Below are 15,622 nucleotides of genomic sequence, written 5' to 3'. Positions count from 1 at the left end.
AAACAGCGTAGGACCAACAGCAGAGAAATGACGACGAGAATCTGCAGTTTTTTCGCTGTCACTTTTGATCCGTTGCTCGCAGCGTATTGTGACTGTGTTCAATCGATTTCTCCCGCAAAATTACGTCGGAATAGTGCCCCAAAGAATTAATTGCAGCATTTTCCGAAGTCGTCAAAATTTTCGGCAAAAATCCAAAGGGGTTAGCCTTACTTTTTTTGCAATTTCTGGAGCCGAAAATTTCTGGTCTCCGAATTGATTTGTGTGACCATTTTTTGGCTAATTGGAACCCCAGGAACTCAAAAAACACATTGAAAAATACTTAGGACCAACAGCAGAGAAATAACGACGAGAATCTGCAGTTTTTTGACTGTAACTTTTGATCCGTTGCTCGCAGCGTATTGGGACTGTGCTCAATCGATTTCTCCCGCAAATTACGTCGGAATAGTGCCCTAAAGAATTAACTGCAGCATTTTCCGAAGTCGTCGAAATTTTCGGCAAAAATCCAAAGGGGTTAGCCTTACTTTTTTTGTGATTTCTAGAGCCGAAAATTTCTGGTCTCCGAATTGATTTTATGACCATTTTCTGGCTAAGTGCAACCCCAGGAACTCAAAAAACACGTTGAAAACAGCGTAGGACCAACAGCAGAGAAATGACGACGAAAATCTGCAGTTTTTTCGCTGTAACTTTTGATCCGTTGCTCGCAGCGTATTGGGACTGTGCTCAATCGATTTCTCCCGCGAAATTACGTCGGAATAGTGCCCTAAAGAATCAACTGCAGCATTTTCCGAAGTCGTCGAAATTTTCGGCAAAAATCCAAAGGGGTTAGCCTTACTTTTTTTGCGATTTCTAGAGCCCAAAATTTCTGGTCTCCGAATTGATTTGTATGACCATTTCTTGGCTTATTGGAACCCCAGGAACTCAAAAAACACGTTGAAAACAGCGTAGGACCAACAGCAGAGAAATGACGACGAGAATCTGCAGTTTTTTCGCTGTCACTTTTAATCCGTTGCTCGCAGCGTATTGGGACTGTGCTCAATCGATTTCTCCCGCAAAATTACGTCGAAATAGTGCCCTAAAGAATTAATTGCAGCATTTTATAAAGTCGTCAAAATTTTTGACAAAAATCCAAAGGGGTTAGCCTTACTTTTCTTGCGATTTCTGGAGCCGGAAATTTCTGGTCTCCGAATTGATTTGTATGACCATTTTTTGGCTAATTGGAACCCCAGGAACTCAAAAAACACATTGAAAACAGCGTAGGACCAACAGCAGAGAAATGACGACGAGAATCTGCATTTTTTTGACTGTAACTTCTGATCCGTTGCTCGCAGCGTATTGTGACTGTGTTCATTCGATTTCTCCCGCAAAATTACGTCGGAATAGTGCCCCAAAGAATTAATTGCAGCATTTTCCGAAGTCGTCAAAATTTTCGGCAAAAATCCAAAGGGGTTAGCCTTACTTTTTTTGTGATTTCTAGAGCCGAAAATTTCTGGTCTCCGAATTAATTTGTATGACCATTTTTTGGCTAAGTGCAACCCCAGGAACTCAAAAAACACGTTGAAAACAGCGTAGGACCAACAGCAGAGGAATGACGACGAAAATCTGCAGTTTTTTCGCTGTAACTTTTGATCCGTTGCTCGCAGCGTATTGGGACTGTGCTCAATCGATTTCTCCCGCGGAATCACGTCGGAATAGTGCCCTAAAGAATTAATTGCAGCATTTTATGAAGTCGTCAAAATTTTTGACAAAAATCCAAAGGGGTTAGCCTTACTTTTTTTGCGATTTCCGGAGATGAAAATTTCTGGTCTCCGAATTGATTTGTATGACTATTTTTTGGCTAATCGGAACCCCAGGAACTCGAAAAACACATTGAAAACAGCGTAGGACCAACAGCAGAGAAATGACGACGAGAATCTGCAGTTTTGTGACTGTAACTTTTGATCCGTTGCTCGCAGCGTATTGGGACTGTGCTCAATCGATTTCTCCCGCAAAATTACGTCGGAATAGTGCCCTAAAGAATTAATTGCAAGACTTTCCGAAGTCGTCGAAATTTTCGGCAAAAATCCAAAGGGGTTAGCCTTACTTTTTTTGCGATTTCTAGAGCCGAAAATTTCTGGTCTCCGAATTGATTTGTATGACCATTTCTTGGCTTATTGGAACCCCAGGAACTCGAAAGACACGTTGAAAACAGCGTAGGACCAACAGCAGAGAAATGACGACGAAAATCTGCAGTTTTTTCCCTGTAACTTTTGATCCGTTGCTCGCAGCGTATTGGGACTGTGCTCAATCGATTTCTCCCGCAAAATCACGTCGGAATAGTGCCCTAAAGAATTAATTGCAGCATTTTATGAAGTCGTCAAAATTTTTGACAAAAATCCAAAGGGGTTAGCCTTACTTTTTTTGCGATTTCCGGAGATGAAAATTTCTGGTCTCCGAATTGATTTGTATGACTATTTTTTGGCTAATCGGAACCCCAGGAACTCAAAAAACACATTAAAAACAGCGTAGGACCAACAGCAGAGAAATGACGACGAGAATCTGCAGTTTTTTGACTGTAACTTTTGATCCGTTGCTCGCAGCGTATTGGGACTGTGCTCAATCGATTTCTCCCGCAAAATACGTCGGAATAGTGCCCTAAAGAATGAACTGCAGCATTTTCCGAAGTCGTCGAAATTTTCGGCAAAAATCCAAAGGGGTTAGCCTTACTTTTTTTGTGATTTCTAGAGCCGAAAATTTCTGGTCTCCGAATTGATTTGTATGACCATTTTCTGGCTAAGTGCAACCCCAGGAACTCAAAAAACACGTTGAAAACAGCGTAGGACCAACAGCAGAGAAATGACGACGAAAATCTGCAGTTTTTTTGCTGTAACTTTTGATCCGTTGCTCGCAGCGTATTGGGACTGTGCTCAATCGATTTCTCCCGCAAAATTACGTCGAAATAGTGCCCTAAAGAATTAACTGCAGCATTTTCCGAAGTCGTCGAAATTTTCGGCAAAAATCCAAAGGGGTTAGCCTTACTTTTTTTGCGATTTCTAGAGCCGAAAATTTCTGGTCTCCGAATTGATTTGTATGACCATTTCTTGGCTTATTGGAACCCCAGGAACTTAAAAAACACGTTGAAAACAGCGTAGGACCAACAGCAGAGAAATGACGACGAGAATCTGCAGTTTTTTCGCTGTCACTTTTGATCCGTTGCTCGCAGCGTATTGGGACTGTGCTCAATCGATTTCTCCCGCAAAATTACGTCGGAATAGTGCCCTAAAGAATTAATTGCAAGATTTTCCGAAGTCGTCGAAATTTTCGGCAAAAATCCAAAGGGGTTAGCCTTACTTTTTTTGCGATTTCTGAAGCCGAAAATTTCTGGTCTCCGAATTGATTTGTATGACCATTTCTTGGCTTATTGGAACCCCAGGAACTCGAAAGACACGTTGAAAACAGCGTAGGACCAACAGCAGAGAAATGACGACAAAAATCTGCAGTTTTTTCCCTGTAACTTTTGATCCGTTGCTCGCAGCGTATTAAGACTGTGCTCAATCGATTTCTCCCGCAAAATCACGTCGGAATAGTGCCCTAAAGAATTAATTGCAGCATTTTATGAAGTCGTCAAAATTCTTGACAAAAATCCAAAGGGGTTAGCCTTACTTTTTTTGCGATTTCTGGAGATGAAAATTTCTGGTCTCCGAATTGATTTGTATGACTATTTTTTGGCTAATCGGAACCCCAGGAACTCAAAAAACACATTGAAAACAGCGTAGGACCAACAGCAGAGAAATGACGACGAGAATCTGCAGTTTTTTGACTGTAACTTTTGATCCGTTGCTCGCAGCGTATTGGGACTGTGCTCAATCGATTTCTCCCGCAAAATTACGTCGGAATAGTGCCCTAAAGAATTAACTGCAGCATTTTCCGAAGTCGTCGAAATTTTCGGCAAAAATCCAAAGGGGTTAGCCTTACTTTTTTGCGATTTCTAGAGCCGAAAATTTCTGGTCTCCGAATTGATTTGTATGACCATTTCTTGGCTTATTGGAACCCCAGGAACTCAAAAAACACGTTGAAAACAGCGTAGGACCAACAGCAGAGAAATGACGACGAGAATCTGCAGTTTTTCCGCTGTCACTTTTGATCCGTTGCTCGCAGCGTATTGGGACTGTGCTCAATCGATTTCTCCCGCAAAATTACGTCGGAATAGTGCCCCAAAGAATTAATTGCAGCATTTTCCGAAGTCGTCAAAATTTTCGGCAAAAATCCAAAGGGGTTAGCCTTACTTTCTTTGTGATTTCTAGAGCCGAAAATTTCTGGTCTCCGAATTAATTTGTATGACCATTTTTTGGCTAAGTGCAACCCCAGCAACTCAAAAAACACGTTGAAAACAGCGTAGGACCAACAGCAGAGAAATGACGACGAAAATCTGCAGTTTTTTTGCTGTAACTTTTGATCCGTTGCTCGCAGCGTATTGGGACTGTGCTCAATCGATTTCTCCCGCAAAATCACGTCGGAATAGTGCCCTAAAGAATTAATTGCAGCATTTTATGAAGTCGTCAAAATTTTTGACAAAAATCCAAAGGGGTTAGCCTTACTTTTTTTGCGATTTCTGGAGATGAAAATTTCTGGTCTCCGAATTGATTTGTATGACCATTTCTTGGCTTATTGAAACCCCAGGAACTCGAAAGACACGTTGAAAACAGCGTAGGACCAACAGCAGAGAAATGACGACAAAAATCTGCAGTTTTTTCCCTGTAACTTTTGATCCGTTGCTCGCAGCGTATTAAGACTGTGCTCAATCGATTTCTCCCGCAAAATCACGTCGGAATAGTGCCCTAAAGAATTAATTGCAGCATTTTATGAAGTCGTCAAAATTCTTGACAAAAATCCAAAGGGGTTAGCCTTACTTTTTTTGCGATTTCTGGAGATGAAAATTTCTGGTCTCCGAATTGATTTGTATGACTATTTTTTGGCTAATCGGAACCCCAGGAACTCAAAAAACACATTGAAAACAGCGTAGGACCAACAGCAGAGAAATGACGACGAGAATCTGCAGTTTTTTGACTGTAACTTTTGATCCGTTGCTCGCAGCGTATTGGGACTGTGCTCAATCGATTTCTCCCGCAAAATTACGTCGGAATAGTGCCCTAAAGAATTAACTGCAGCATTTTCCGAAGTCGTCGAAATTTTCGGCAAAAATCCAAAGGGGTTAGCCTTACTTTTTTGCGATTTCTAGAGCCGAAAATTTCTGGTCTCCGAATTGATTTGTATGACCATTTCTTGGCTTATTGGAACCCCAGGAACTCAAAAAACACGTTGAAAACAGCGTAGGACCAACAGCAGAGAAATGACGACGAGAATCTGCAGTTTTTCCGCTGTCACTTTTGATCCGTTGCTCGCAGCGTATTGGGACTGTGCTCAATCGATTTCTCCCGCAAAATTACGTCGGAATAGTGCCCCAAAGAATTAATTGCAGCATTTTCCGAAGTCGTCAAAATTTTCGGCAAAAATCCAAAGGGGTTAGCCTTACTTTCTTTGTGATTTCTAGAGCCGAAAATTTCTGGTCTCCGAATTAATTTGTATGACCATTTTTTGGCTAAGTGCAACCCCAGGAACTCAAAAAACACGTTGAAAACAGCGTAGGACCAACAGCAGAGAAATGACGACGAAAATCTGCAGTTTTTTTGCTGTAACTTTTGATCCGTTGCTCGCAGCGTATTGGGACTGTGCTCAATCGATTTCTCCCGCAAAATTACGTCGGAATAGTGCCCTAAAGAATTAATTGCAAGATTTTCCGAAGTCGTCGAAATTTTCGGCAAAAATCCAAAGGGGTTAGCCTTACTTTTTTTGCGATTTCTAGAGCCGAAGATTTCTGGTCTCCGAATTGATTTGTATGACCATTTCTTGGCTTATTGGAACCCCAGGAACTCGAAAGACACGTTGAAAACAGCGTAGGACCAACAGCAGAGAAATGACGACGAAAATCTGCAGTTTTTTCGCTGTAACTTTTGATCCGTTGCTCGCAGCGTATTGGGACTGTGCTCAATCGATTTCTCCCGCAAAATTACGTCGGAATAGTGCCCTAAAGAATTAATTGCAGCATTTTCCGAAGTCGTCGAAATTTTCGGCAAAAATCCAAAGGGGTTAGCCTCACTTTTTTTGCGATTTCTAGAGCCGAAAATTTCTGGTCTCCGAATTGATTTGTATGACCATTTCTTGGCTTATTGGAACCCCAGGAACTCGAAAGACACGTTGAAAACAGCGTAGGACCAACAGCAGAGAAATGACGACGAAAATCTGCAGTTCTTTCGCTGTAACTTTTGATCCGTTGCTCGCAGCGTATTGGGACTGTGCTCAATCGATTTCTCCCGCAAAATTACGTCGGAATAGTGCCCTAAAGAATTAATTGCAGCATTTTCCGAAGTCGTCGAAATTTTCGGCAAAAATCCAAAGGGGTTAGCCTCACTTTTTTTGCGATTTCTAGAGCCGAAAATTTCTGGTCTCCGAATTGATTTGTATGACCATTTTTTGGCTAATTGGAACCCCAGGAACTCAAAAAACACGTTGAAAACAGCGTAGGACCAACAGCAGAGAAATGACGACGAAAATCTGCAGTTTTTTCGCTGTAACTTTTGATCCGTTGCTCGCAGCGTATTGGGACTGTGCTCAATCAATTTCTCCCGCAAAATTACGTCGGAATAGTGCCCCAAAGAATTAATTGCAGCATTTTCCGAAGTTGTCGAAATTTTCGGCAAAAATCCAAAGGGGTTAGCCTTACTTTTTTTGCGATTTCTAGAGCCGAAAATTTCTGGTCTCCGAATTGATTCGTATGACCATTTTTTGGCTAATTGGAACCCCAGGAACTCAAAAAACACGTTGAAAACAGCGTAGGACCAACAGCAGAGAAATGACGACGAGAATCTGCAGTTTTTTGACTGTCACTTTTGATCCGCTGCTCGCAGCGTATTGGGACTATGCTCAATCGATTTCTCCCGCAAAATTACGTCGGAATAGTGCCCTAAAGAATTAATTGCAGCATTTTCCGAAGTCGTCGAAATTTTCGGCAAAAATCCAAAGGGGTTAGCCTTACTTTTTTTTCGATTTCTGGAGCCGAAAATTTCTGGTCTCCGAATTGATTTGTATGACCATTTTTCGGCTAATTGGAACCCCAGGAACTCAAAAAACGCATTAAAAACTGCGTAGGACCAACAGCAGAGAAATGACGACGAAAATCCGCAGTTTTCGAGCTGTAACTTGTGATCCGTTGCTCGCAGCGTATTGGGACTGTGCTCAATCGATTTCTCTCGCGAAATTACGTCGGAATAGTGCCCCAAAGAATTGATTGCAGCATTTTCCGAAGTCGTCAAAATTTTCGGCAAAAATCCAAAGGGGTTAGCCTTACTTTTTTTGCGATTTCTGGAGCCGAAAATTTCTGGTCTTCCAATTGATTTGTATGACCATTTTTTGGCTAATTGGAACCCCAGGAACTCAAAAAACACATTTAAAAATGCTCAGGACCAACAGCAGAGAAATGACGACGAAAATCTGCAGTTTTTTCACTGTAACTTCTGATCCGTTGCTCGCAGCGTATTGGGACTGTGTTCAATCGATTTCTCCCGCAAAATTACGTCGGAATAGTGCCCCAAAGAATTATTTGCAGCATTTTCCGGAGTCGTCAAAATTTTCGGCAAAAATCCAAAGGGGTTAGCCTTACTTTTCTTGCGATTTCTGGAGCCGAAAATTTCTGGTCTCCGAATTGATTTGTATGACCATTTTTTGGCTAATTGGAACCCCAGGAACTCAAAAAACACATCAAAAAATGCTTAGGACCAACAGCAGAGAAATGACGACGAAAATCTGCAGTTTTTTGACTGTAACTTCTGATCCGTTGCTCGCAGCGTTTTGTGACTGTGTTTAATCGATTTCTCCCGCAAAATTACGTCGGAATAGTGCCCCAAAGAATTAATTGCAGCATTTTCCGAAGTCGTCAAAATTTTTGGCAAAAATCCAAAGGGGTTAGCCTTACTTTTTTTGCGATTTCTGGAGCCGAAAATTTCTGGTCCCCGAATTGATTTGTATGACCATTTTTTGGCTAATTGGAACCCCAGGAACTCAAAAAACACATTAAAAAATGCTTAGGACCAACAGCAGAGAAATGACGACGAAAATCTGCAGCTTTTTGACTCGAACTTCTGATCCGTTGCTCGCAGCGTATTGTGACTGTGTTTAATCGATTTCTCCCGCAAAATTACGTCGGAATAGTGCCCCAAAGAATTAATTGCAGCATTTTCCGAAGTCGTCAAAATTTTCGGCAAAAATTCAAAGGGGTTAGCCTTACTTTTTTTGCAATTTCTGGAGCTGAAAATTTCTGGTCTCCGAATTGATTTGTATGACCATTCTTTGGCTAATTGGAACCCTAGAAACTCAAAAAACACATTGAAAAATGCTTAGGACCAACAGCAGAGAAATGACGACGAGAATCTGCAGTTTTTTGACTGTAACTTTTGATCCGTTGCTCGCAGCGTATTGGGACTGTGTTCAATCGATTTCTCCCGCAAAATTACGTCGGAATAGTGCCCTGAAGAATTAATTGCAGCATTTTCCGGAGTCGTTAAAATTTTCGGCAAAAATCCAAAGGGGTTAGCCTTACTTTTTTCGCGATTTCTGGAGCCGAAAATTTCTGGTCTCCGAATTGATTTGTATGACCATTTTTTGGCTAATTGGAACCCCAGGAACTCAAAAAACACATTGAAAAATACTCAGGACCAACAGCAGAGCAATAACGACGAGAATCTGCAGTTTTTTGACTGTAACTTTTGATTCGTTGCTCGCAGCGTATTGGGACTGTGCTCAATCGATTTCTCCCGCAAAATTACGTCGGAATAGTGCCCTAAAGAATTAATTGCAGCATTTTCCGAAGTCGTCGAAATTTTCGGCAAAAATCCAAAGCGGTTAGCCTTACTTTTTTTTCGATTTCTGGAGCTGAAAATTTCTGGTCTCCGAATTGATTTGTATGACCATTATTCGGCTAATTGGAACCCCAGGAACTCAAAAAACGCATTAAAAACTGCGTAGGACCAACAGCAGAGAAATGACGACGAAATTTCGCAGTTTTTGAGCTGTTACTTTTGATCCGTTGCTCGCAGCGTATTGGGACTGTGCTCAATCGATTTCTCCCGCAAAATTACGTCGGAATAGTGCCCTGAAGAATTAATTGCAGCATTTTCCGGAGTCGTTCAAATTTTCGGCAAAAATCCAAAGGGGTTAGCCTTACTTTTTTCGCGATTTCTGGAGCCGAAAATTTCTGATCTCCGAATTGATTTGTATGACCAATTTTTGGCTAATTGGAACCCCAGGAACTCAAAAAACACGTTGAAAACAGCGTAGGACCAACAGCAGAGAAATGACGACGAAAATCTGCGGTTTTTTGACCGTCACTTTTGATCCGTTGCTCGCAGCGTATTGTGACTGTGCTTAAACGATTTCTCCCGCAAAATTACGTCGGAATAGTGCCCTAAAGAATTAATTGCAGCATTTTCCGGAATCGTCAAAATTTTCGGCAAAAATCCAAAGGGGTTAGCCTCACTATTTTTGCGATTTCTGGAGCCGAAAATTTCTGGTCTCCGAATTGATTTGTATGACCATTTTTTGGCTAATTGGAACCCCAGGAACTCAAAAAACACACTGAAAAAAGCTTAGGACCAACAGCAGAGAAATGACGACGAAAATCCGCAGTTTTTTGGCTGTAACTTTTAAACCGTTGCTCGCAGCGTATTCGGACTGCACTCAATCGATTTCTCCCGCAAAATTATGTCAGAATAGTGCCCTAAAGAAATAATTGCAGCACTTTTCGAAGTGGTCCAAATTTCCGGCAAAAATCCAAAGGGGTTAGCCTCACTTTTTTGGACATTTTTGGAACCGAGAATTTCTTGTTTCGGAATCGATTAGTATGACCCTTTTTCAGATTGATTAGAAGCCCAGCTACTTATAAAACACAGCAAAAAGAGCGTAGGATAAACGCCATCGAAACGACGACAAAAAGACCAGCAGCAGAAAAATAAAAAAAATTCATCTTCCGTTTTTTGGCTCTAATTTTTGATCCGTCACTCGCAGCGCATTCAGAATGCGCACAATCGATTTCTCTCGCAAAATTACGTCGGAATAGTACCTCAAAGAATTTGTTGCAACACTTCCCAAAAGTGTCGAAATATTCGGAAAAATCCAAAGGGGTTAGCCCTACTTTCTTGATCATTTTTGAGCCGAGAATATTTCGACTTGGAGTCGATTTGTATGACCTTATCTAGATTAATCGGACGCCCAGAAGCTCAGATAACACAGCAAAAAGAGCGTAGGACTAACAGCAGAGAAATCACGACGCAAAGACCAGCAGCAGAAAAATTGAGAAAATACGTCTTTCGTTATTTGGCTGTAACTTTTGTTTCGTTACTCGCAGCGCATTTGGACTGCGCTCATTCGATATCTCCCGCAAAATTTCGTCGGAATAGTGCCTGAAAGAATTCATCACAGTACTTTTCAGAATCGCAGAAATTTTCTCAAAAATTCCAAAGGCGTTAGCCGTACTTTTTGGTCATTTTTTGAGCCGAGAATTTTTCGTCTCGAAATCGATTTGCATGACCTTTTCTAGATTAATTGGACGCCCAGGAACTCAGGAAAACACATGAAAACTATTGTGGGAATCAACAGCAAAGAAATTAAGTATGGGAGACCAGCATGAAAATAATAAGAAAAAGGATGTCTTCAGTTCTTCGGCTGTAACCCTTGATCCGTTGCTCACAGCGTATTGGGAATGCATTCAATCGATTTCTTTCACAAGATTACGTCGGAATAGTGCATGAAAGAGTTATTTGCAGCATTTTTTGACGTCCATTAGATTTATTGAAATCACGTTCTGAATTTTTTACATACCGATCTTTCTTCTTATCGATATTTTTTGGTCTCCTGTGCCTGAGCATCTAATATGCTTGTTTGGCTGGAGTCGTTTTCTTTCCCTAGTGGCAAGTTGTTACGCTTATTTTCAAATTACAATTTATTGCTTCATTTGTGTGCTTGCATTTCATTCATTTACATCTGCACCTAATTATCCACGATTTCACACTTATCACTCATCAATACTTCCTATTCGTTCATCAGCCTATACTTATCGATTCACTTGTACTTAATTTTTCATCTATACTCATTAACTCACTCATACTCATCAATAAACATTTGGTATACTTCTATTTTCTTAGACAGTTTTTTCAGCAGCTGATTTTTTAGTGATGGTGAGTCTATCGTAAAAATTTCTTCCCTGTTGTACAATCCATTTTGTAATACTTTTTTTGAAACCCCTCAACACATTTTTGCTCTATTTTCATGGCATTCTATTATATAGCTTGTTTACAATCACTTTTTCCGGTCTATGCCCAATTGTTGTTTTAGTTTTTGGTAGTGTGAGGTTTTCTCGTGTCCTGGCTCTGGTGTCATGTTCGTGGATGTGCTCTCTTTCTTTCATCTCTTCCAGCTTTCGTTCAAGCCGCACTAGTGCGTTCTTCACGTATGCCTGGCATACGTCTGGTATTCTCCTGGTGGCAAACAGCATGTGGGTTAGCCTTACTTTTTTGGAGCCGAGAATTTTTCGTCTCGGAACCGATTTGCATGACCCTTCCTAGATTAATTGGACGCTTAGGAACTCAGAAAACACAGCAAAAAGAGCGTAGGACCAACAGCATAGAAATGACGATAAAAATTTTCAGTTTTTCGGCTGTCACTTTTTACGCGCTGTTCGCAGCATGTTGGGACTGCGTTCCATCGATTTCTCTCGCATAACGACGTTGGAATAGTGTAACAAAGAAGTTTTTGCAGCATTTTTCAAAGTCATCGAAATTTTTGCAAAAAATCCAGGTGGGTTAGCCTTACTTATTTTTTGGGCGAAAAATATTTTGTCTTGAATACGATTTGTATGACCCTTCCTAGACTATTCGGACACTCAGAAACGTAGAAAATACAGCAAAAAGAGCGTAGACCAACTGCAGTGCAAGTTTTTTAAATTCGCTAAATTTCAGCCAATCAAATCCAAAGGGATTAGCCTTGTTTTTTCGCGATTTTCAGAGCTCGGATACTTCTCGTCCCAGAACTGTTCTACAAGATTCTATTTTCGCTAATTGGTCCCTGGGGAATGCGATAAAGACATTAAAAATAGCATAGGTTTAACAGCAATGGAATTACGAAGGAAATTTTTCGTTTCTTGGCTCTAGCTTTTGATACGTTCTTTACAACGCATTCCACAATAAGAAAATAATCGAACTTAATGTCATAACATTCTCATTAATCTAGAACCGCAATACATGTAATGCATTGACACGAATGAAGTATTGATATATATCTTTTTGGGTATCGTTTATTGTTCCGTAGAAAGACCCTGTGCACACCGCAATATTTTCAGATTGGACCATGCGGTAATAATCGTATGAAAAGACATTTTCATCATTCAGGAGTGCACTGTTCCGGAATAATGAGAATGAATTAGATTATATATGTTTCTTCCTGGAAAAACTGCTAACGTTTTATTAGATTTCTTCAATTACCACTTTCTCGAAATTATCCCCGTTAGTTCACCCTTCTATTTAATATTCCTAGATTTTACAATTCTTATGATAAATACGTATTTCAGAATCAGCTACTCAACCACGTAGTTCAGACAAGTTCGGAACCTATTTCGTGGGCATCTTTTCGCCGCTGACCAATTTGACGCCCGTGAAAATTCAGCCTAAGGTAACACCTCCCTAGCTGCTTTAATCTTTATTGGCATTTTCATTGATCAAAAACTAGGCAGCAAAATACAGCGACAGCATTTTTTGCTGCCTGTGAACAGCCAGCCTATGAGCGCTTTCCCTTTACTTACCTCGTGCCTTTTACATCAATTTTATGACACAACACGACACTAAATGATTTCATTGATTCATTCCGTTAGATCCGACCAATGAAATTACTTAGTGTCGATTTGTGTCGGAAAATTGATGTAAAAGGGAAGCGCCCTTTATTGGCGTATTCGATTTACAGAAAAAGTGTCAAACGTGCGCGTGAGTGAGCAATGATCTGAAACGAATTTGAGCACCGCATTTAAAATAATCGGTACGCCGTCTTAGGTTAGGTTAGGTTAGGTTAGGTTGAATCGAAAAATGGGAATTCAAGAAGCGTTGAATTACGCGTTGTATACTAATCCCCTCAGTTCTAACGCATTTGACATCGCTAAGAGCACAATCACCGGCGTAAGTGTTAATCGATTCACGAGCACACTGCATGACATCGCATTATTTATTTTCATATCATTAGTATTTTTCCACTCAGAACAGACATAAGTAAATGTCATGCACTGCATTTGTATATTTGAACAATTAATAATTACATGTATCTACCTAGTATACTTAATTAAATGAAAAAGTAAATTCACATATTGTCCCTTTTTTTTTTAAATATATTTTTATTTCAACTTTGTGACAGATATTTTCATACCCAGAATGTTGATCTTAGTAATTCACGTTGCTGGTAGTTATTCGCCTCATAAATTTTCAAGCATTAGTACTACAACCACATTGATCACAGAGAAAGTCAATTTAATTATATTTTGTTTTTTTAATTTCAGTTAGTGAGTTACGTAGGATTAACTCCACAGGCAGATTTTAAAATGGTTGTACCATCTCCTGTTCCGTTATGGAAGCTTGCAGCCACTACCGGACCTTACGTGAGACTTGCAGCATTCAGTGGAGCGTTAGCGGTAATCCTTGGTGCATACGGAGCTCACCGTAAGTTGGAATATGTTGACTTGACCTTCCTTTAAGAATGAACAGGCCTTACCATCCAAATCAGGAGATGAAAACAGATAAAAAATCTGAGGAAAAAATCTCGACAATTATATTTGTGCCAATTACTGAACACAAATGAAATAACATCACTACTACAAATATCACTGATTCTGAGCAGATTCGAATAACACAAGCTAAGATTTCAACAATTTGAGAAAAGGTTTTATAATTAAAACATTCGAAATAATCAACCTCTGGTGTTGTTTCATCCGATTCTAATGTTTGTTGCGTTATTTTGATAACCACAGAGATTACCACAGATAGTCTGAGAAAATTTTTACAATTATTTATCTTTAAACTGTGTACAAATCGATTAGTGCGATCGTGACCCAAAAGATGTTTATGAACATTACACTTCATGTCCATCATAAACACGTTATACTGTAAGTTTTCTTGATTTTTTTCCAAAAACTTGTGGAGATTTGGTAAGTGAGCAAAATGTGCCGAAAAACATTAAAATTGGCTGAAAATAGCAGAGTTTAGTCATTTTAAACGTTTTGCTGACCAAAACAATTATCTAAAAAAAAAACCAACTGAATGTAAAAAATTATGGTATCTTGTATACTTCAAATTTGTACAGAATCATTTCTATGCAACGGGACTATTGATTCTTAGGTATGTTGAATTGTTTTTTACACTTGTTTCACCTCTACCTCTGATTCAAAATCTACACGACACTTTGTAGAAATAATACTATTAACTGTATAAATGACTTCAGGACAATATCCGAAAGACACCGCCAGAGATAGTATCAGGATTTTTGAAACGGCCAATAGGTACCACTTTATTCACACTTTGGCCCTGCTGGGCCTGCCGCTTTGTAGGGCGTCCAATGTGGTAAGAACCTTCGCTAGCTTCTGGACAGATTTTCTTAAATACATGAAGTGTACAGGTGTTCATAAGGTTGCATGTTCTAGGCTGGTGTCTTCATGGTTTCCGGTATTCTGATGTTCTGCGGTCCTTGCTACTACTTTGCATTTACCTCCGACAAACGATTCAGCAAAGTGACACCGTTCGGCGGCACTTGCTTCATCCTCGGCTGGCTAGCAATGCTCTATTGAATACTTGGGCAAATGAAGATATACGATAAGCCACTACATTATCCCAAATTTTACTGTAACTTATGATAATAATGTTTCAAGTTTTAGTTCAGTAACTGTTGAACAACTGCCAATGCTGTTTTTTTTCCCATTGACCAAGCTGCAATAAACATTTATTTGTGCAATAATTACTATCGCCAAACGTTCATTATTATTTTCTCTGTTAGTCAAAATTTCCCGAACAACTGATGTTTAAATTAATGTGCGAGACAAATTTTACTGGAATTTTTTAAATCATTCTGACAATTTTGGATAAATTCCCCAAGCCTTTTTTTTTTTTTCTTCAATTTCGGAATAATTCCACGGGTTTTAATAAAATTTTTTGCAGCTGTTGCAGTGATAATGAAACCGAAAATTTTGTTGAACTGACATTGAGTTGAAATTTTTTCTATTCAAATCCTCAATACGGACTTCTGTAGTTGTAGTTAATTAAGAATAAAATGTATACATAATAATATATATGATTCTGGATATAATTCTCCTTTTCTCATGTCTTTTTTTCCTTCATATCTAACCCATAATAAGTGCACGATATCCTTTTTATTAACGTGAATCACAGTAATACATCGACGCAGCGGAATACGGTCTGATGATGTTGGCGATATACTCCTTACGCAACTAAGTAATATAATCAGACTATCTTAACGTACAGTAATTAAAAAAATCGAAGGAAAATAATAA

The 15,622-nt window shown here is 39.6% G+C and overlaps 1 protein-coding gene across 1 annotated transcript; it reads left to right on the top strand.

Moving 5' to 3' along the window:
• Positions 1 to 13,019: 13,019 nt before the first annotated feature.
• On the top strand, positions 13,020 to 15,069 carry LOC124404301 (transmembrane protein 256 homolog). Its single transcript, XM_046878328.1, has 5 exons — positions 13,020 to 13,058; positions 13,130 to 13,247; positions 13,622 to 13,781; positions 14,560 to 14,678; positions 14,759 to 15,069. Exons 2-5 carry the CDS (start codon positions 13,158 to 13,160, stop codon positions 14,900 to 14,902), a joined length of 513 nt encoding a protein of 170 aa, XP_046734284.1. The 5' UTR covers positions 13,020 to 13,058; positions 13,130 to 13,157; the 3' UTR covers positions 14,903 to 15,069.
• The last annotated feature ends 553 nt before the right edge of the window (positions 15,070 to 15,622 follow it).

This window comes from Diprion similis, chromosome 3 (assembly GCF_021155765.1).
Source record: "Diprion similis isolate iyDipSimi1 chromosome 3, iyDipSimi1.1, whole genome shotgun sequence".
Classification (NCBI taxonomy): domain Eukaryota; kingdom Metazoa; phylum Arthropoda; class Insecta; order Hymenoptera; family Diprionidae; genus Diprion; species Diprion similis.
The sequence above is the reverse complement of the archived record's forward strand: the minus strand, read 5'-3'. Positions and strand labels throughout refer to the sequence as shown.